The 23,912-nt window shown below is 38.7% G+C and overlaps 1 protein-coding gene across 1 annotated transcript in view; it reads right to left on the bottom strand.

The window, feature by feature from the left end:
- Positions 1 to 23,912, bottom strand: part of TPO (thyroid peroxidase) — an 83,665-nt gene that overhangs the window by 33,993 nt on the left and 25,760 nt on the right. Inside the window, exons 6-12 of the mRNA XM_039531384.1 lie at positions 23,637 to 23,843; positions 16,478 to 16,993; positions 8,378 to 8,636; positions 7,751 to 7,921; positions 5,399 to 5,636; positions 806 to 1,014; positions 151 to 321 (exon numbers count right to left, since the gene is read on the bottom strand). Of these exons, the coding sequence (XP_039387318.1) occupies positions 151 to 321; positions 806 to 1,014; positions 5,399 to 5,636; positions 7,751 to 7,921; positions 8,378 to 8,636; positions 16,478 to 16,993; positions 23,637 to 23,843 (1,771 nt within the window). The remainder of the gene's footprint in view (positions 1 to 150; positions 322 to 805; positions 1,015 to 5,398; positions 5,637 to 7,750; positions 7,922 to 8,377; positions 8,637 to 16,477; positions 16,994 to 23,636; positions 23,844 to 23,912) is intronic.

Raw genomic sequence — 23,912 nt, 5'->3', positions numbered from 1 at the left:
TACAACAGCTTCTGTGGCTGCCAGAACATGGAAAGGGAAAGGAGTTTTGAAATAGTTTATTTTTTTAACAGGAAATAATAAGAATTTTTTATTTTTGGTGAATCATATTAGTCTTGGTCATTAAAAAGTCAGATGTGTGAACACAGATACCTATACAAACTGGTGGTTGAAAATTCCATCCTCTGCTTGTACAGGTTAATTGTTCTTCTCCTTGGAGTTGGTACCCATGTTGACATGAGTAAATCACCATGGATTTTCCAGATTCTGAGCAATATACAAAGTCTCCATTTGCTACTCCCGTTGGGAATCCACATGTTCCCTCTAGAAATATAAAAAGGACACATTATGAGTTAAAGACATATTTCAGCTTTACTAGTTTTATCTCTCACACATCACTCTCCATGTCTACTCTATGTTGACTTCAGTGAGACTACTCATGTGCCTCAAGTTAAGCAGGAGCTTTTAAGGGCCTAAGTGCAGTATTTAGGATATCCATATGTGGTAACTCTTGTTAGAGGTTGACTTTTTAATAGTGAGTACTGTACAATTATAACCTATCTATGGTACTTATGTGGCCCTTATTACTGCAGTGCCTCACTTCAAAACATCCAGTGTAGTACGGAAGTACTATTATTTTACAAATGGGGAACTGAGGTATCATGAGATCAAGTGATTTGCCTAATGTCACAGGAAATCTGTGTTAGAGCAGGCACTTGAACTCATGTCTCCCAAGTTCTGGGCAACTCTCTAGCGACTGGACCATTCTTCCGACCCATTTAATAAATATACTTAATTCTCAGATTACCTTGCTGATTGCTTTCCTGCCACACTTCTAAATTTATTCCTGGTATATTGTCACATGACTCAAAGTCTTGAGGAAACTTCCCAAGTTGAAAGGCATCAGGTGGCACTTCTGAGAGGCCTGTGTTATCGCAGATTATACGGGACAAAGAATGTTTTCTTAGTTCATGCCTTTGCGTTTCTGTGAAAACATGACTGTTTTCCCACCAAAATCTGCAAAGATTGGTAGGTGCTTGTTAAAAAGATTACATTCCAGATGTTAATTATTTCTGTTTGCAGAGTGCACTATTATTATGAGACAAAAAATAAGCATTTAATCAAAACACAGTTAAGGAATATGCACTGTACTAATGGCAATACAACAACAACTACATTGATTGAAGATATATGTGCTCAATGTAAAATTGATTATGGGCTCAATCCTGCAAAGTCCTCAGTTCTCCTGCAACATGCTAAACATCCCCAGCTCCTATGGAAGTCAGTGGGAGTTGAGCATGCTTAGTATCTTACAGGAGTGCTCAGCACTTGGCAGGACTAAGGTCTAACCTTTTTTCCCTGACAGGGGCATCTTAAGAACCATCCCTTAAAATTAGCAAAATCAAGAGGCTGAAATCATCTTGTAAAAGGGGTGGGGAGGGGAATGTAAAAGAGGTGGTTCTGACATCAGAAGAGGAAGTTATCCATTAGAATAATGTACTGGAGGGTGGGGTGGGTGCAAGTGTGTTCAGAAGGTTGAGTGGGGAAGAACAATTTGACACTGCTCTTGAAATCTTCCCTTCTTCACTATCAATCTCCTCCCACCAGGAAATCAGATACCCTCCGAGCCATAAAGAATGGAGATATTTTCAGCACAAGGATGATCACTATTCATATATGCAGACCTGTTAATCAGTTATTGCTTTTCATTAATTAAACATTATAAATATAAAAGTCAAATCTTAGAAGATAAATTTGAAGGTAAATTGCTTGTACCTTATGCTGAGTGTTACATGCACCAGTAGTCAGACTATGCATTTGTAACTTACATGTCTCCACAATACAGAATTTGTTAAACATATGTTACAGGACATGTCACCAATGTATATATAAATTAGCTTGAGAGGGAAATGTTCATCTTAGAAGTAACAATCAATTCAGACGTGACAAGCCATAGTATAGTCTACAACCAGACAGCCAAAAGATCAGCTTCAGAATGTTTGCCTTTTTCTGAATCCCAACACAACGTGAAGCATCTGAATAAGAAAAGGCAAGGGATGAAGGAGTAACTCCAGATGGAGCAGAAACAATTTTTTCCAAATGACTCTATTGGAGTTCAAGTGTGGACTTGATTTGGCCAATTCAAAAGGGAATAATTTCCATTTTAGTCATGTAGCTGAGAGATTCTGATCCTACCAGGATAGAGTTCAACCAGTCAGAAATCTTGCTCAATTCTGATTTATCATCTTAAATCAATATCTGGGAACTGATATCTTTAACTCCTTGTTAACTGGTATCTCAATTAATATATGAATCATCAGGTTACCTGAGCATTGTATGACTAAACCAATGTCACTAAATTAAAAAAAAATAGAATTTTCCTTTCACACCCCTAGAGGGATGACAACCAAACCAAAACATTACACATTTTGTCAGTATTTGTCAATCAACTTGTTATTACAGCCTGCCTATACAATCTTCTTCCTCCTTCTTGATGCTTCCCTATTCAGGGTCAACAAATTTTATAGTTTTCTTCCAAAACTCATGATTGTACACCTTGCTGTTGTGCAATTAGTCTCACTAAGGTCCACTGATATTTGATCCATGGAAGAATCTTTGGCCTTTCTATTGGTTGTCCATGATCATCGCAAGGGCCACCCTACCAATGTTGCTTTCAGGTCTCCACTGGACGTGTCTATACCAACATAGCCTAGCTTCCCTATATTTGTCTTCAACTGGGGCAACCAGCATTAGGTCCCTCACAACCTCCTTTCATTTCCTATCACAGAGTGTCTTAACATTTGACCATCTCAACATCTTCATTTCCATGGTGGAGAGCATAATTTCTTTTCCTGTGTCTGGTCAAATCTCAGTTTCGTACATTAAGATGGGTCAAATTACAGTTTTATGGTATGTCTACACTATAAAAAAAAAAGGTCTCATGGCAGCGAGTTCAGAGCCAGATCAGTTGACTGTGGCCTGTACCACAAGGCTAAAAGTAGCAATGAAGACGTTGCCGCTTGGGCTCTGAGACTCACCCCCTTTGCTGGGTTTCAGAGCCCAAGCTCCAGCCCAACAACAAAGTCCATACTGCTATTTTCAACCCCCATGCCAGAGGCCCGTGAGCCTGAGTCAGTTGACCTTGGCTCTGAATCTTGTTGACAATCTTTTTTTGCAGTGTAGATGTACCCTTTAACACTATACCTTTTAACTTCATTGGCATCTTTTTATCACAGAGAACTGGGGTTAGCTCACACCATTTGCATCAAGCAGAATTGGTACAATGTCAGGCATAGAAATCATAGAAATATAGGACTGGAAGGGACCTCAATAGGTCATCTAGTACAGTCTCCTGCACTGAAGCAGGACTAAGTGTTATCTAGACCAGTAGTTCTCAAAGCCGGTCCGCCGCTTTTTCAGGGAAAGCCCCTGGCGGGCTGGGCAGGTTTGTTTACCTGCCGCGTCTGCAGGTTCGGCTGATTGAAGCTCCCACTGGCCGCGGTTTGCTGCTCAAGGCCAATGGGGCCTGCGGGAAGGATGGCCAGCACACCCCTCGGCCCGTGCTGCTTCTCGCAGTCCCCATTGGCCTGGAGCAGCAAACCGCGGCCAGTGGGAGCTTCAATCAGCCGAACCTGCAGACGCGGCAGGTAAACAAACTGGCCTGGCCTGCCAGGGGCTTTCTCTGAACAAGCGACCGACCGGCTTTGAGAACCACTGATCTAGACCATCCGTGACGTGTTTGTCTAACCAGTTCTTAAAAACCTCTAATGATGGAGATAAATGACAGAGATTCCAAAATCTCCCTAGGTAATTTGTTCTAGTGCTTAACTACCCTTACAGTTAGGAAGTTTTTCCTAATGTCTAGCCTAAATCTCTCTTGCTGCAATTTAAGCCTGTTACTTCTTGTCCTCCCCTCAGTGGTTATGGAGAACAATTTATCACCCTTCTCTTTATAACAACATTTTACTTACTTGAAGATGGTTATGTCCCCTCTCACTTTTCTCTTCTTCAGACTACGCTCAGGAGGACCTTTGTCAGCAACCACTGAACCTAGGCATTTAAATTCTTTCACTCTTCTAAGCTCTCTGCCTGTAATTTCCTTTATGCTGAGCCCACGTGCTCAGTTATCATAGCCTCGGTCTTACCAACATTCAGTCTAAGTCCCACCTGCTCAAAACTATGCCCTGTCTCTATAGTCCAATGGTTTGTCAAACTTAATGGAAGGAAGTGAGTGTTTTTATTATTAGCAGCCAAACAACCACTGCATTTGATTGCTATTTTAAGAGGTTAAATTGTTAAAGAAGCCAACTTAAGGGGGTGGGGGGAAGGTCAGAAAGATGGCAGAATTAAGCATATATGTTGTTATTTAAACTCAGATATGTTTTATATACTCAAAATAAGGGACAATAAAAACCATCATATCTAACATTCTCATAGTTATTTAATGCTAGTAAAATTGTAAACGATTCAGAAGACTTGAAATGGTGTTTAAAACAAGTCTGTGTGAACTGTTTGTCATGATCATAAAAATGGCACAGCATTTAATAATGTTTCATTCTTTGTGTTACATTCTTTGAGTTCACTAAAATTTTTAAAAGTCCACATTTAAAGCCTGTGGACTAGATTTTTATGTACTTCACAGAGATGTCACATCACTCTGGCAATATAAAGGGGCTTTAATGTGGGAGTGAAAAAAGAATTAATCTAATTGAGACTCTGGCCCTAAAGATCTAATAAGTAATATAAAATGGGTCTCCTCAGGTAAATCAGGATTAGTTCCTTAAGGCAGGAGTGAATCCAGTTGTATTTGATCATATGGACCCTTTTTCACATTCCTCATGTCCACAAATTGCATCTTTTTATAAAAAAAATCCAGTAGATTTTAAAATCTATAAGAAATGGACTGTTTTTGTTACTATGACTGAACCTTGTGTTCATTCAGAGCCAGAGCCTGCAGTTCTTATACAGGTAAAACTCTGTTTTTCCAGGATGAAGTTTCACACTTGCATAAGATTTTTTGCACCACTTAAGTCTCCTACAGGGGCTGTGCAGGAGGAATCAGCCTGCTGAACAGCAGCATGGGATTGCTGTTCATTCACAATGTGCCATAGGAGTGGTCTCCTTGCTGGTAGGAATCATGCCAACATACAACAAAAGGAAGAATGGAGAGAAGGTTCAGGAAAAAAAAAAGAGAGAAATTGGTAAACAAGGAATTAAGGAACAATAAAAAGTGGTGGTGGGGTGGGGATTTATAAGTTAAAAATGCATGTACATTTTTCTCTTTCCTCCATCCTTTGTCATAATGTTTTTATAAGGTCCAGGGACCTGTCTTCTCATATCTGTGAAGTGCCCAACACCCTTTGAGATGCTATGTACAAATAAACAATATAAATACACTTACCGGTCACCTTCCCTCAGGGCTTTCATTTGCTTTCCAATTATACATGCAAACAGTGGGCCAGTTCTAGCACCTGGGAGGAAGTTTTCTGCTAGGCCACCAAGCCAAACATCAATATTGTTTGGATTGCTGTACAATTCCATGATTTTTTCAGATACCTTCCTATTAGCTATTACTGTGTTCAGGTCAGTTTGAGTTTCCAGTCTTGGTAAACCGCAGAATTCTCGCCAGTCATTGTAGCCTAAGGATATTAAGTTTATAGAGAGATTATCCTTGAAATCTGACAGTTTAACATAGCACCCAAAACTAACTCATTTAGAGGAGCCAGATTCTGATACCCTTACTCACACCAACTAGCATCTCCCTCTGAAAATAGACCTAGTAGAATTGGTTGAAATCAATGGGCCTATTCACAGAGTGAGGTACTACTCAGCGTGAGTAAAGGTAGCAAGATCTGGCCTTTTAGATATATTGAAGCTACGTTATGTTAATGAAGGTAAAACTAGGCATAAAATAACATTTCCATTTCTAAAAATTCTGAAGACTTGATGATAGAGCAAAAGGAAAATTCAAAAGTTTGTGGCTAGTGCAACTTAGAATGAAAAGTTTTAGCCCATTCATTTGTACCTTTTGAATCTCATTTTTAATTAAAGAAAGGGAGAAAGAGAAAGAAACATAGACCTCAGAATAAGTCTTACTACATTGCCTGCAGCTGCAAAGTTGCCTCTTAGAATTAATGAAATGAGTGAATGAAGAACAAATTTCAGACACACACACAGGGTCAGGTCAGTGCAAGCAGCAGAGGTTATAGTGTATCATGCTGATACCAGAACAAGGGAAAATGAGAGAGGATGAGAATTGCTTCATAATATAAAAATGACATTTTCTCTTTCTCTGTCTGGAAGAACTAAACTATTAAACCCATTTTGGTTAATCAATGGCATCTAATGATACTTCTCAGGAAGGGCATTAGTAGCATATTAACTGTGATGATGTCAGGAAACCGGAATCAAAATGAGGCCCATTGATGGCATCTGTAGCCTCCACACTACAGTGGTAATGATGAATCACCACACCTGACCAGCAGCCTTTGCTAAGTGTCTACAGCTCCAGGAGCCACAACCCAAACCCTCGATTGGCAGGATAGACAGCATTCCTATGGAATACCTGGACTATATAAAGATCCCAACAGGAAGAGGAAACTGTCTGAGCATCAGGCCATTGCCTGCTGGTTTCTGCCTAAACTGCCTTGCTGCATTGCCCTGCCTTGCCACCTTGTCCCTTGGTTTGGATCCCCCAGCTACCGACCCCCTGAAAGAATGCCAACCATTGCTTGGGAGTAGTTCTAATACTGATTGTCCTCCTGGCTACTAGACCACCCAGACACTACTTGATCATGGCTCTGGACTGCCCCATGTCTTCTTCAGCCACTGAGCATTAGACACTTCAATGCCTTCATTTTCTGTGCACTGCACTTCTCCATTTCTGAGCTATGCCTGTCTGCAGAGACAGAAGAGACACATACACACACTATGCATTTCCTTTTGGGTAGGTCTGCACTGTCCTTAGTGATGGAATGCCCAGCTCACCTATACATACGTTCTCTAGCTTTGATCTTGGATGGTAAAAATAGCGATGCAGCTGTGGCAGCATGGGCAGCAGCTTATGCTAGCAACCTAAGTACATACATAGGATATCAGATGGGACAGTACTCAAGAGGCTAGCTCAGGTTGCTGCCCATGCTGCCGTGGCCACACTGCTATTTTTAGTGCACTAGCACAATCAAAGCTAGTGCTTGTATGTCAACCTGAAGTCAGAATTACATTCTGCACCTGCAGTGTAGCCCAACCTATAGAGATGACTTTTCTTTCTCCATATTGTTCTCCTTAAGGTCAAATAAAAATAATTTAAACTGAAGGTTTATGGTTGTCCTTTGTTTTTTAGAAAAACCTAATAGGTAGAGCTCATTAAAAAACATAGGGGAAAATTGTAACAATTGTGACTTTTTAAAATAAAATTTAAAATTTTGAGATTTGAAAAATGTTGACCAATTCTAATAAAAGTCATAGTTACTAAAAAGCCACTCCAGATATGTACAGTAACCCCCTGCATTATGATTTTTCCCTTTCAAACTAAGGATGTTGTTTTCATGTCTATTGCTACTGAATATTTTGTCTTCATTATAGCTACTTTGTACTCTTGTTGTGTATTCCTAAAAGAGACTGTAGTAACATCTCTGTTTAACTAGACATAGCTTTCACTTACTAACCATGTTGGTAAATTTCCAGTATGATTCAAATACAAGTAGTGATGTCTCAATCATTAGCATAGAAAATCTAGAAAAAATTAATAGACCTGGGAGTCCATGATCACGTCCACGCTGTAAATTTAATGATGCTAAGTCCAATGACCCGTTATTCGACAATACAACGAGCCTTTCTGTTAATTCTTCATTCATCATTTGATCCTGCAACAGTAGTTTTGCTGACTTTGCTAGAATACCTCTTAGTAAAGGGTCCAAACCTCCTTTAAAACATAAAACCAATGCAGTGTCAAAGTACACGTGAAAACAAAATCATTATATATTTTCTTAATATTTCTGCATGCACTTTTCCCTCTACATTTTTTAAAGTATTCACATTAAATGTCTTTAAATTCAAACAAAACAACGATATGCTCCATTTTGAAAAGAAAATAATAATGCAGTTAAGAGGCACTGTCTGTTTCTTAAGACAGCAGAAACATTGCTAACAGACTAATTATATGAGATGAATGAGATGTTTCTAATGTGTGTTTCAAAAGACTAGTTAAAAATAAATTGTCCCAGTTGACATTAATTCTTTGGGCACTATTCACCAACCTGAACCAATGATGCAATTAAATGAACATTCTTGATTTTATAAGATTTTGAAATTCAATTAGGAAGAGGTTTGAAAAAATGATGCAAAAATGTGAAAAGATGTAGTCCACATAAAAACATACCTTCTTTAATGAGCCTCCAGGGACTAAAAAAAACTTCATGCATATGAAGGTTTGGGAGGTCTGGGTCATCTTGATACTGAGCATTAAGTTTCTTTATTATTGGGTGTATTGTTGCATGACCAAATCGAAAAGCAGCTGTAGAAAATACATTTGAAGCTGTGGGATTTATTCTGTGATCATAGCCTTTATACAGACCAAGATACTGATTAAAAGCCTCTGGGCCAATGATTTTTGGAATATAGTCTCTTAGAGTAATAATCTAAAAGAAAGAAAAAAAACCTCAGTTAATATTTACATAGTATAATAATGCTTCCCACTAGTATAGTGCATTTCCATTCAGTGATCTCTAAGCACTTTACAAGCATTAATTAATTAACACTTTCAACAACCCTGTGAGGTATGTAAGTACTTTGTCTTCATTTTGTCAAGTATCAGAGGGGTAGCCGTGTTAGTCTGGTTCTCTGTAGATGCATTAGGAGATCCATTCTCCACCATACGGCTAAATGCTTGTGGCATGGGTGTCAATCAGAGGAGGGTGTGTTAGTCTCTAGATGGATTTCCACTCCATACGGCTAAATGCAGTGCCTTGCATGGTGTCAAGTATCAGAGGGGTAGCCGTGTTAGTCTTCATTTTGCAGATGGGGAAAAAGATCTTAAATCACTTGCCCATGGTCATACAGAGAGTCAGTGGCAGGGCTAGGAATAGGACCCAGCAATCCAGGCTCCCAAATCTACAGGTGCAACCACTAGCACGGACAGATTACCAATGATGTCTATAATAGCTCCCTTGGACTTCAATGAGCCTGAGAACTCCCTGATCCCCAGCATTGATTTAAATCCTAAAAATTGGATTGGGACAGCATAAACTACTGAGCCTTTAAACTAAACCAGCATAAACCATGAACAGATTTTGTTTTCAGTCACATGTTTAAATGGTTACTCCCAGAATCCTTTGATAGACATTTGATACAAAATTGCAGCCAATTTAAAGACCCCCCACAAATCAGATTGTATAACAGAAATGTTGATAAACATCTCCTGTCAAGTGCTTTTATAATGTAATAGAATTACTGAAGCATATAAAAAAGCTTATTAGTAATACTGACCTCCCCCTCCGAAAAAATGGTATATTGCACTGAATAAAATGAAACTGCATTACAGATTAAAGATTACATTTGAACTTATTAAAGCATAATGGGATGAATATGAAGTATAGTGAACTCAAAATAGATTTTAAGTTTGATAGAATATGCAGTAAATTGACCAGACAAATACATTAGAAGCTTGATATAATGCATATTGAAAATCAAGCAGGGATAACATAGTCTCATCAGATATTGGGTTTCATTATCTTGGGTATGTCACACAGAAAAGCAAGCTCCAGTGAAGTCTACAAGATATGACACCGCATATTTGCCAACAGTCACTCTACACAGAGCAGTATGGGCAGCTGTTGCTCATTCTTTTTCAGCTTCCACTTATGCACGTTTCTAAATTAGTTATATTCATATAAGAAAGAAGCTCTCTCAAGACTGCACAGCTGCTTGATTAGATTAGATTTTCCTTGCATACTGTCTGTCAAATATTTTTTTTTTTAATTGTGGGAAATTAGTAGTGTGGTTGTCATTTAAAATTTTTACATTTGCCAACACTTATCACACACACAGGTACTGTTAGCTCCAGTTGTAACTTTAGGTTTCAAGTCAGCTTTGTGGCCTAGTAGTAGCATATTGTGCTATCATATACAGGGCTGGAGTACGGACTTCTCAAGTTTGGACCCTCCCTTCTGAGGCAAGCAGAGGTTGGAGATACTGAGGAGGTAATACTCACATCTCTAGGACCAGAGCAAAGCAGGGAGAAAGGAAAGTACTTTGTTTCATTACCTTGCAATCCAAATTGGCCAAAGTAGAACAGAACAATGATGTAAATGTGATAAGTCAACTCCAGGCACAAGCACATTGGGAATCTCTGCCATACTGACATAACAACTCATGAACTGCCTTTGCTCTCCCATTCCAATGGTAGGTCCAATCAGGAGGCAACCAAAGGCCAGATCTCCACCTCCACCAGTGGGACTGAAAGAGGAGGACAGTTCACATTCAGGTTCTCCATGCACTGCTGAAGACAGGGGCTCCAATTTTGCATAAGGTCATTACAATGATAAGGCTAACAATGTAAAGGAGTCCTGCGCTGGCAGATTCAGGGGTTTGGTAGGGTTTGGGTTTGAGGGGTAGTGGTGCTGTGCCAGGCAAAAGTGTTTTACAGAAAATCAAAGGGGAAACTGAGGAGGATTCTGGAGAAAAAAATTCTGGAAGCTGACATAAAACTACAAGAACTGCATATCAGAATCTCTGATACATAACCCTTGGAGCAGGCTCACAATCTAATTAACTTGGACTCATCTCAAGAGGTGTTGAGAAACAATAAAATTTATTTAAAGACTTACACTTGCTGAAGTTTAAAAAAGAAGTCTAAGTACTCTGCAGAGATTCAAAATGATTTTTCTGTGCATTTGATATGCAAAGCAGTGTATGTGACACAGAAGGAAAGTATGCCACCTAATCAGAGTGAGTGATTTTAAAGACGTGTTTCTTTTCATATTTGCCATGCAATAATCATCATAGTGTTTTTAATATAGTATTCCTTATATTTTCAGCCTCTTCTACATAAGTGACAGAACAAAATTTTCATAATGGGCTCTCTACATAACTGTATATCACATCTGGCGAGCAGGTACATGAATCATGGGTTCATATACTTGCAGAGCAGCCTCAATAGTATCGGCTACTGGTCCCATCGGAAACAAAATATTGGATTAAATGGACCGTTAGTGTGAGCCACCATGGCAATTCATAAGCTAATTTAATTCAAGGGACAGATTTCTAACAAGAGGCTTCCAAGAGTTGCTAGTGGCCTTCCAATACACGACTGCTCAGAGCATAGGTGCTGACTCTGTAGGTGCTCCAGGGCTACAGCACCCATGGAAAAAAAATAGTGGGTGCTCAGCACCCACCAGCCGATCAGCTGTTCAGTGGGCCCTGCCAATCAGCTGTTCGGCAGCCCCCACTGATCAGCTGTTTGGCAGTGGGCAGAAGGCACTGGGAGAAGGGACGGAGCAGGGGCAGGAAGAGGTGGAGCGAGGGCAGGGCACTGGTTGGAGGAGCAAAGTGACGGCGGGGTCTTGGGTAGAGTGGGGGTGGAGCACCCACCCAGGAAAATGGCACCTGTGGCTCAGAGGGTTTAATTTATGGTTTTGTCTGAATACAGACTGAGTATTAACATTAACATACTACATCTTCCATTACTATTCTGGAGCAGGTTAATATTCAGAAAACCTAGCTAAAGATGCTGGCCTCTGCTTTGGAGTGTGCTAAAAAGGGTGAAAAAATTTCTAAATACCTATTCTTTTCTTTGGTGCTTCCTTTGTGTACATACTTTGTGTGAAAGATTTTTGCAAGGATAGTCCATATTTTACTATATTTTACTATATCACAATTCCCCAGAAGTCATGTTTTCCCAAGAATGTGCAATAGAAAGTCTTGCTGTTAACACTAAAAAATAAAATAATCCGTTGTTCTGTTTAAAATGTAGATTCTTTCCTGGAGCTTTAAGCTGGTCTCTACATGGGAAATGGGATATACATCTTCAATTTGTGAGCTCATAAAGAATTTTATATACATTTCTGTGTAAACAGTATATTTCTAACTGCAAGTGCACTTTCATTTTTCTTGCTCCTCAGATTCAGTACATTGCCCTTAGAGTCTGGCTTGCGACAAGGCTTTAGGCAGTATCCTGAGTGCAAACGCCAAAAAAGCGCTCCCATTCAGATTGCCATTGCAGGAAGAAATGGACTGTTATTGCGCCTTAGAGACATTCAGTCCAGCTAGGAAAGAATAAACAACGATCACCTTACAAAGCAGATGTGAACTGAATTTGACTATTCAAAAGAAGGACAAAAATAAGGCTGAATCAGAAATTACTTGCCTACCAAGAATAGTGCCTATTATTGTCAAAGAATGAGATTCAGAACAGATTCAGATCCAGGTGACACAGCACCAGGCTTTATTCTGAGAACACAATGCAGCCCTAGTGGGTAAGGAAACAGACAGCCATTGCACTGAGCAAAGACAGGTACTCATTAACTTCTTATAAACTATAGTTGGCATGGGTGGCCTCTGGTGGGCAAAGACCAATAAGGAGTAAGGTATAATAATTTAATTGCAAGCCCTGCATAGGCTGCATGAGTTCCTTACAAACAGGATAAATTACAAGCACTGCTCAGGCTGCATGAATTCCTTACAATTATAGAAATGGCTGTGAGGCAAGTATGAAGAATCTGCTGAATTTGTGTAAGGTCTCTTTAGGAACCAACCATAGTAACATAGTAACAACCAATCATAGTAGCAACAGCTATAATGTATAATACTCTCAAGTTCTATAGCACGTCTATTACATATTTATAACATCTACTAAATATTTGCTAACACTTTACAAACAAATTATAAATGGAACCTTAATGTAAAGCGTGACCCATTAATGAATGTATCCTCCGAACATATCTGTGAGATAGGGAAGTATTATCATTCCCATTTTAAAGTGGCAAAAATTGAGGCACAGATTAAATGATTTGCCCAAAATCACACATAATTTATCTCCAGCAGAACCTATAATAAATAAATTCCAGATCTCTAGACATTCAGTCCTGTATCAAAATCAGCATGCTTTCTGGACATGAAAATAGAGGCACAGAGCTCAAGCTCTTTAGAAGGAATTGACTTACATTTTTCACACACACTCTTACCACTTGTCCCCATATCTTGCCAGTTCTTTCTCCAACCATTTTAACAAACTCAACCCTTCCTTTCTGTCCGAGTGCTAAAATGCGAGTTCATGGCTTGGTGAGCACCTGTGCTGATTACTGTAACCTCCTCCTCTTTGGCCACCTTGAGACCCATGCTGGTACTCTCCAGCCCATGCATTAAGAGAGTATTAAGGTTGCAAAACGAAGGGCTCACAATTAAGGAAAAGACAAATTTAAGGCTGCCTCTGGAACCTTAATTTAGCCCTTGGTGTGAATGCATTAGGGTATAGTATTCAGTACAAGTGGGTTGTTTTTGGCTGGTATAGGAGGAGCGGACCCATGCTGTTTGAGAAGCCTTCAAGAAATTGCATGATCTTTTCAGCAAAATAGGAAGATAGTTATTTGCCAAGCTTAGTGCTGGGTTCTGCTGTTGGTGTTTACCACCCCACAAAGCAATTTAGGGCAGGTTTGGGAGGTTGAGGGAAAGGTTCTTTTGGTCTGTAGTACAGCCTTGGCACTGGCTTCAAGAAATGCCTTACATTTATATGAATGAGGAAGGGTGTTACTTATTTTTAAACTGCAGAGAAAGCCGGAATCACGTTAGAGTTGCTATCTAGTAACCCAAATGAAAAAATATGTTTTTATTCCTGTGTGTGACCTAAATTCATTAAATTAAATCCTTAGTTTAAAAATAATCACAATATATCAGAGCAGAGTTAAGGTTGCTACTAGCATTTACTGGCATTTGAGTACTTAAGGTTAACTTTGCAACCTTAACATTCTCTTCATTTTTTTTAACTATATGAAATTTCCTAGAATTCCACAGGATTCTTTGCTGCTTTTACAGAACCAGACTAACATGGCTACCCCTCTGATACTAGAATTTTAGTTACTTTAACGGAACAAAAAATTGTACTTTCACTGTTTCCCCAGACAGTAGTCCTGATTCTCCTCTCATTTTTGCACCAGGACAAATGAGAAGTAACTGCACTGAACTCAGGAGAGTTACACTGATGTTTGTGATCAAGTGCAGAAAAAAAAAAGACATGTTGTCTAAACACCCCCAAAAGAAATCTTGGCACATGTGTCACAACACTGACATTATTCTGTCTTGCCTCCATTACTGAGCATGAACTTGGCTGAACACTGAATCATCCAGGGCCCAATACATTTTACTACAACATGGACACAGCACAGTCCTCAACATTTAGAATATTATGAAAGAGTTAAAGTATTGCTGTGGTTTAAACAAACTACTGCACTTGTGTGAAACATGCTTTCCAAATCTCCATAAATAAATCAAAGCAAAACCCTAGAACCTTGAAAGGCACGTCTCCCTTCCAAGGGCTGTATTAATGTCAAGTTTCTACTTCTATTTGCTTGTCAGTAGAGCTGTTTAAAAAGCAACACTGAAAAAAAATCTAATGGAAATAGTGCTTTAAAAAAATCTTATTCCTTTTTTAAAAAGGATGGACTAGTTTTGTTCAAGCTCTCCATAAATATGCACCCTCAGGGAGACACTAGACCTGGACATATTCAGCCAAAAAGATGAAAATCTTAGAAAGTTAGAGCAACTGAATATAGAATCCTGGAATGGAAGCTTTAAACAACTCCAACCATAGCTTTTGCCTGTGCTCTAGTTATTATAACACTCTAATAAAGCTACTGCAATTACATCCACTGAATGAGTGTCCTTAGATGGGCTAGATCAGCTCAAATATATTACTCATATGCCACAGGCCGATCTCATTAGTTTGTGATACTGGTAGAGATAAGTAGCCCAGAGTCATACAGAATAATGCCTTGTGCAAACTATTTTGTTTAAGGGCATGATGTTTCATATCCCTACTCACTAACATAAGTGTGCACAGAAGCCTAGTTTTGGGATTTCTCATTTGCTCTTTTCTTCTAACTAGTACCAAGAACCAGTCTGAGCTTGTTAATACAACGATTTTAAAACAAAAAACACACTTCAGAGAGAGGAATTGACTTGGGAGAGCTGGAAGAGAGGCTAATGGCCTGACTATCTAAAATAGACAGATTACATACTGATTCCAAATAAAATGAGTTATTTTTCTCTGTGTATTCTTTCTTTGTGCAACCAGTAGTCTCACATCAAATGCACATGGTTTCCTGAAGGACCCATTCTCTGTTTACTGCAAACAGAGAGTTCAGGTGGAAGGAGAGCAATATTTTGTCATGATCATTAAAGTCTGTTTTTCTCCCTATTACTCTTCAGAAAAATCCACAATCTGGTGTCACAAATATTTCAGCTGCTAGCAATTAGAGACTGTGTGAAAGGCCTGTTGTTTCCAAAGTGTTCCAAACCTGATATTTCAGATCCAGTGCCATGGATTATAACATAGAGATTGGATCAGTGTAAACAAGGAGAAATAACCATTTTCCTCACTGTAAAACTGCTAAAGAAAAGTTAGTTTTATGACCTAAATATAATTTTCATGTCCAAATTCATAGTTTAGAGTGAATTGGTAACGTAAAGAGTTTTTACTTGATTTGGATACCTGGATGAAATATTTGCTCTACTTGTCTGTGAATCAATAAATACAGTCTGTAATCTAAGGATAGATTTTTCAAACCACAATTGAATGGTTGGGAGAGACATTATATTTGAAAGTAAAATGAAAACAAAATATCTCATAAGAGTATCTTAATGTAGAAGATTATAATTCTTGAAAGTGAAACCCTGGTGGATGTTAGAATTTCAGTTTAGTTATGAAGACTTCTACTCATTGATTTAATATGAAACTCTATATCTTTACTTTCCTGTCTGCTTTGTTATTTTCCATATTGATTTCTCCTTCTCAAGTTTTAGGGCTCAAAGTCTATCCCCTAGGGGTTTGGAAGGAGAATATTTGTTTGTAGATTTTGCATTAGAAAGACAAACTTTTGTGCACTGTGGGAGACTTACCTACTTTTTACTTGCTTCCTTTCCAAAATTGCTATAAAGAAGAGAGCCAGAAAGAGCGAAGATACCTCAGTAGAATAAACAGATAGAAGGAAAAGTCTGAGGAAAGAGGAAATGCACTAGAAAGGGCAGTAAAAGATGCCAGAAAAAATGACAGCAGAGAGGCATGGCATCTGAACAAATGAAGATATCTAAATATCAAGATGTTTGAGAAAAGAATGAAAAAAATCTGAAGTTGAAAATAGAGAAAGCAAGGAAGGTAACATGACCCTCAAAAAGCCATTCAGCTCATGAAAACACCTTTTCAGTTTTGTGCCTAATTAAATCGTAGCAGAGCCATAACAATAAATTGACAATTAAGTACTCAGCCAACCTGATGTAGAGCACCAACAATTTTGCGAGCTTCTTGGTAAACTGTTTCTGAGCTCCAATGCCTGTTCTGTTTTTTCAGTGCTTTAGCCAGGCGGTTGTGTTCTCGCAGCCACAAGGTGTGCATAGCTGTCAATGAGATTACTTCACTAGACCTGCTGTCCCCAGCCATAAAGCATTCGATCCTTTCAGCTTCATCTGAGTTGGGGTCTTGTGCACAGGGAGATGGGACCTGGTCTACAAAAGGCAGGTATTCCCGATCATTGTCATAATATTGCACATTTGTTCTAAGGAGGCCTTCTTTGCTTGTAAAATTCCTCAGTTTGTTTTCCACAGCCGGTGTGCTGCCATAGACAGTGGAAGCATCAAGGAAAGAGGTTAAACCATTGATCTGTTCTCTCGGCTTCAATGCTGATAGATTTCCAAAGAGAATACTATGATCACCAGTGCCACATGCAGGAGATGAACGGTAAAAAGGCATGCACTCTCTTCCTGTCGATAGTGTATCATTGGCAAATACCTGTGTAATAAAATAGACATTTTCTGCAGTGAAAATAACACAGCTGGACTGGAAGTGACTACTGCACTAAGGGTTCCATAAAGGTTTCCATTCTAAGCCCTACTTTTCAGTTGCTCATATCTTTTTGAAACACCTATTTTCTGGATTAAAGTTTTCTAGGTTTGGCTCTGTGTTCTTTATTTATGTATATATGTTTTTGAAGTTCGAGCAAAAATGGTCTAGCCATTTTTGAGAACAGGCAGAGTGAAAAAAATATACTCTCTCCATTAAAAAAATTTACTGCTATGTTTTCTGAACAATTCAATGACTGACAAACTCATGAAATTCATCATCAAACAGGTCTCACTGAAGAGAATTGCCTGTGAGTTCTGGTAAAAATTGTTTTTGATATGATCAAGTTATGAGTCATTGAACATTGTGTGCTATAACAGATTTTGCATGAGTTTTCTCATTTCAGAAAGCCAGGCTGCTTGCGCATGTGCAGCTAACCTAGCTGCCTACACTCATATGTAGTGAAGGTGCCCATAGTCCGGAGCAGGACTGTACAAAAGCTTTTCCTTCAGAGAGCTCATCTTTGTACAGTGCACGTGGACCAGGAAGACACTGCCTCAGTTAGGGCCTGATCCAAAGCCCATTGAAATCAATGAAATATGTGGAGAAGCTGTGATGTCAAATGACATCAACATCCCTTTTACTTCAATGAGTTTGGGATTATGCCCTAAATGGACATTTTGTGAATTGATTAGCAGATGTGCACCATGGAGGCCTCTCCCCTAAACCTCTTAATCAGCAAGAAGAGGAGGACAGGATTTTTCCCCCATTAGCTAAGTAGGATAATTTCAATGGTAGGTTATTATATTTTGTTTATTTTGCTGTTTGTTCCTTCAGTTGTTAAAATCAATTATTTATTTTCCTTTGGGTTTCTGGTCTAGAGTTTGTCCCCGTTATTAAGTCTCTTGCTGCTATGGTGGTCTCTGCTTCCCTGCAGCTGGAAGAGTGGGCAAAGGGCAAGGTTTCTATTCCAAATACAGTTTCTTCTGAGACTGACAGCTACAGAGTGCTGTGTGCATTTCACTACCTCTTGCTTCTAGTTATCAGGAAAGGGCTGGAAGAGTTTGGCTATACTGTAATTGAAAGAAAGGTATGTTTGGCCTTTAACTTAGTAAACAGAGAGGACCACAACAAAACAAACCAAGAGTCTGTGAAGTTCACAGTGAATATTCTTTGGTTAACTGCCTCTGCAATTTTAATTCAGATCATTCTGTGCCCCAGTGGAGGAAAGCAGCAGTAATGAACATTAAGGGACTGGCAGAACTGCATAATGAAGTCCTTTACTTTTTCATGGGCTAAGGAGTGTGCAGCCAGCAGCTCAATGTGCAAATGAAGGTTTCCTATGTTATTTTTTCAAATGATATCAAACATGACCTGGAAAAAAATTCTTTTTTTTATTGAAATGAATATAAAATAGCATTTCTCTCTAAAATCAGTGAAGAATATTCCTATCAATCCATTTCTTTGCAAAGAATAATTAAGGAGGTAAAAAACAAAACAAAAAAATAAAAAAACCAACCCAGCCAGCATGGCTATGGTAACTTTCCTGGATCAGCTGCACATAAACTTAAAATTATATTATAAATGCACAAGAAGAAATTGTCTAACTCTTATAGCGATTTGGTTCTGTGGAAAGTTACCACACAAAGAGATGTGTTTGTTGTAGTTTTTTAAAAGGAATTCAGGCTTTGTGGAAATTTTCTATATTGATAGCAAGGAAAACTCAAACCCTCTGTTTATGTACAGGAGATTCTGAGAGGCACGGTAGTCCAGGGTTCAGAGACAGACCTAAATTCTATTTCTGGCTCTGATACTAGCTTGCCGGGTGACCTTGGGGAAGTTATCTCACCTCTCTGTGCCTCAATTTCCTTTCTCACCTTTTGTGTCTTGTCTATTTAGATTGTAAGTTTATCAGAGCTATCTCTTATTATGCCTCTATACAGTGTCTAGCATAATGGGACATTGGGGATATCAGCTGGGGTCTCTAGAAACTACTGTAATACAATAAGTAACAAACCAGGACAGAATCAGTACACTATGGGAGCCCTAATAATGCTTCTTGTGCCTTGACTCTGACCTGAAGTGACCACTGAGGGTGAAAAAGCATCTCAGTCTCCCTATCCATTTAATTATGGGTCTATTTTACAACCAATGCTGTTTTAAATATATAAATTATGTTGGCGATTTTTGTTATTTATTGTTGAAAGGGCTCCATGCATGAATCAGCCAGGGCTTGTAGTGGTCGTACTGAAAAGGTTTCTGCTGTTTTGAAACATTCTAGTGGTTTGAAAGAGATTCCCTATACCTAACCCTCAAATCAGGAGAGATTAATTTTAAAAAAAGAGACAGAAAGCCCAGGTAGGACTTAGAAAATTGAGGCTGCAACCTCTTTAATGTGTGCCTCTCTAAAACAAAAGGCTGAATATATTTCAATTAGACTGGGATTAGGATGAATAGTTCTGACTACTGCAGTTCATTTAGTGGATACCACGAGCACAGATAGCAACTGTACATAAGGCTGCTGGGCTCAGAAAAAATCTAAACAACTCTAGCACATCTCTACTGAGAAAGATACAAAGGAAAACTCCTGTTTTTTATAGCCAGGTTTCTCCATTTAATTACATCTCAAAGAGATTTCTGTGCATAGCCTGTGTTTCTGGATACAAGATTCCCCACCTCTTCCTGTCCCAAAGAGTTATAGTGCTCTGTTAAAACAGCTGTGGTGTCCCATCCCAGAACTGGATGAAGTGATCCCTTTACATCTTTCTGAAAGATCTGAACTAACTCAACCAGAAGTTATGGGCTTGATGCAGGAATCAAATTAAATTCTGTGGCCTGAGTTACGCAAGAGGTCATACTAGATGACCGTAATGGTTCTTTTTGGCCTTAACATTTATGAATTCTTTACTTTCATTACAAAACTATGTGTTTTGAGATATCACTTGAAAACTAATAACTTACTGATCATTAATATTCTTGTATGACATAAGTACACAATGAGTTATGAGTTATGAATATATTCTGGAATTAAAACTAATTAAAATATGTTTGAACCAGGTATATAAGGAAGAGTTATTTAACAGATCTATCCTAAACATAAGAATGTGTGTTTACCTCAGATCATGTATAGGCAGTAAACAGACCCACTGTGCTGATGATGGATAGAAGCAAACCTAATGCTAGCAGGTGGGAGAGAGGACAGCATGAAATCTGCACCCAGCAAGAGAGAGAAGTTTAGTCTGGGTTTTACTTTTCAGAAGAATTAATTGCAAAGGTTTACTGGTTTATAGAGACGGGGAGGTTGAACCTCAAGTGATATGAAATTGAATCAACTGATTGTATACAATATTACAGTAGTATAAAAGCATATCGAGTAAGGTCTTTAGTGATAGCTAAAGAAACACTGGTGATAAATAGAATTGTGAACTGTATAAATTAGCATTATGTGAGGAATTACAGATACTCATTGATATTAGGTTGTACAGTCTGCTCAGACAGGAGCAAATGTCACAGCTACTTACCTGGCTCTAATTAAGTATTATGGAATCAGAAACAACGGAAGCCCCATTTCCATAAAAAACTTATGGGTGGGGGCCAACCCACAGGAAGAGAGGAACAGCATGAGGTCATCCTGCCTCCTGAAACACGTTAATTGAACTATGGAAGATAGAAGTGAGGACAAAACCCATCTTTGGCATCCATCACTAGGGAACAGAGCCCTTGCAAGCTGAGAAAGATGGTCCTTCAATCAAGTGGGGGGGGGAACCCTGTTTAGGCAAAGCTATTTCATGTAGGAAGACAAGGGAAGCCAGAACTTTGTACTTTTGTGGAAAGTCCTGTCTGAGGGGAAGTCAGCCAATGCTGGGAAGAAGAATGACAGGTGAGAAAAACATCTTGAACAAAGTCTGTATCTTGCTAGATTAACTTTTAGACCTTTAGAACCGTATTTTGTTTTGTTTTACCTGGGACCTTTTCTATCTTCATTCCTTAAGCTTGAACTCACTTAATCCTATTTATATTTCATTAATACATTTATTCAATTTTACCAATAACCAGCTCAGTGCTATATTTAAAGGGAAGGATATATTTACCCCTAGTTAAGTAAATAAGCTGTGATGTGCTTTTGTGTCTTTAAAGGAACAAAAAAACCAACATATTATTTCTCTGTACTATCCAGGAGAGGGCTGGATGTTTCATAGCACATAATTTCGGGAAAATTTGGAATTGGGATTGTGTTGGGCTCACCCTACCCAAAGTAACAAAGGCTGCTGGGGTCAGGCTGTAGACACGCTGCTGGGGTCAGAGCTTCTGAACCAGGGATGTCTAGTGCACAGTCACTGAGGACATGCTGGTAGGCTGGTTGGGAGCAGCTCAGGTTGGGAGTTACAACAGCAAAGCATTGTGAGGCTCCCAAGGTTATGGACAAACAATGACACAACCCATCAGTGGTCTGGACTGTACCTCAAAATGAGAGTTTGTTATGTGTTTTTTTGTTTGTTTCTTTTAATTTTGCTTTTCAAAATGGACAAAAAAACTAGTTTAGCTTTCAGGAGAAAGCTGATTCTTGAGGGAAATTTTATTAGCTCCTTTTTCAAAGTTAGAAAAATGCTTCATCTGGTCACAGTAAAGAACTGCTTTGTGTAATGTTTCCTATTGCCTTGACACCAAAGTACTTGGCATATAACTCAGAAGTAGAAGTACATCCATCTTCATCTGCCCTGCTTAAACTGGTATTAGATCTGAAAAATCTAATGGATATGGATGTACTTACACGTTATAAAAGGAGAGCTTCAAAATTGCTTAATTAATGTCCCTTTTTGTTCTAAGGAAATGTCAGCTACTGCCCTCAAAGTCTCTAAAACTTTGTAAGAAAGTAAAACTCAGGTTATAAATACTCTGCACATAACAGGGTCCATTAGAAAAATGAGCCATCTTCATTTGAAATTCTCAAAACGCAGAGTTTTCTAACTTCCCAGGAGACGTGTCATGGCATGTTTGATATGTCTTGGCAGGTAAAAATGTCAAGTAATGCTGAGGAGTACATTTAACAAGAAGTAACAGATTCAAGATGATAAGGACACATCTCTTAGGAGCCTCTTACCTGAGAAATTAAAAAAAGAAAATCGGGGGTGGGTGGGAGACTTTGCTCAAGATGATTGCTGTTCTACTGTATCTACGCCATGCTAATGGAAAGGAACTGCCAGACAAGAAGCACATCACAATTGAGAGGCCTAACTAGTCAATAGAATGAGTAAAATATTCAAACTGCTTCCAGATATTGTTACAATAAATGTCACTGTCATTGGTTTGGATTCATCAAAGAAACAATGAAGAATAGAGGTGGGCAAACCTCAACAGATTTAAAGGTTCAGATGACATTAGCTTAGTCAAGAAAAGAATCCAAAAGTTAGGATATTCATCTAAAAGTTATTTTCAACATCTAAACAGTCTCAAACTCCCTCCATGATCTCCCCAACAGCCTCACTTGCTACTCAGAAGGCTATGGATCTAATCATCCATTGCCCTGCTCCACTAGTAATTTATGCAAGTGTCAGATGAATGCAAAGTGGGCATACAAAACTGTACAAGGAGCAGGGCAATAGAGAACCAAGTCTTGTGTTTTGGGGGGATCCATAATTTGTCACTAGGAAGCTCTGTACAGGAGTGGAAGCAGTGCCGTCAGAATAGAAGCAGTCACAGGATTGAAGTCCGGTTTTAGGGTTTGAACATTACATTCTTTACTGAAGCTCTGGTGTGTGTGTGTGGACAACTCAGTGTTATTCATAACGTAGGGTGGGTGGGAGTGGGAACATCCTTGCGGGACAGCATGTAGAATTGTAAGGTGCCATGACAGTACACTAGTGAGTTTCAAGCTGTATTTCGAGTTTGCTACCTATCATCTGCATGAAAGAATGATCTTACTTATAAATTCATCAGGCATGGTACAGAATCGTGTATCTATGCCAGCTCATTTATTTTCCTACTAGGAAATAACTAGCTCCTGAAGTCCAACTTTTCCCATCTTCTCAAAAGCAATGACCCCATGTATGTAAGTTTCTGCAAACTCTGAAGATCATTTTAGCCACATAGTTAGAACACACCTTCTTTCAAAAGTTTGTATTAGCTGATGGAAATATCCTTGCCTTCCCAGGGTAAAATTACTGCACTTCAGCTGAGTGACAGTTTAAAAAGAGAATTATTTATGACTATTTTCCTACTTTCCTCACTGGAATTCAAAACCTTGATACATGAAAATAAGAACAACATTTTTTCTTGCCTGATAAGAAGAGTTCTCTACAACATAAAACCCAAAGCTAAAAATCATTATATTTGTACTAAATATCTTTGATATCCTACTTTTATCTACCTATGTATATGTGGAGATATATATAGAGATAATCCTATATTAATCTATTTATATATATCTGCCTTCCTGCATCACTAATTAATGATGTCGGATTGCAAATATTCTATTATTTTTTGCTTTGTTATTTCTGAATGATCTGTCAAATAGCTTGACCATTCTCTCACAATCTACTTTACCGGTTTGCCAACTAGTGCTTCTCTTGAACAAATGCATTTTAAATCATACCTTTATTGGAAAACATGATTTTTGGTTTTCACATGTCATCTTGCATTCTACTCCTCTTAGAAAGGAAGCTCTGTTTGTGCTCTGAGGTGTGAATGAAATGTCATGACTTATGTATTGTCCCCACACCATAATGATATCAGAATATAGATTGTCTTCTGTAACAGCCTCATTAGATGCATGAATAATTTTTCTTGTCACTTCACGAACCTAGGAAAGAAAGAGCTAATTTATCTGGTATGTCAAATATTGTTTACCTTTCACATATGGATAAAACAC

This window comes from Mauremys reevesii, linkage group 3, assembly GCF_016161935.1.
Source record: "Mauremys reevesii isolate NIE-2019 linkage group 3, ASM1616193v1, whole genome shotgun sequence".
NCBI lineage: Eukaryota > Metazoa > Chordata > Testudines > Geoemydidae > Mauremys > Mauremys reevesii.
Note: the sequence above shows the minus strand (reverse complement) of the source record. Positions and strands in the feature narration are given on the sequence as shown.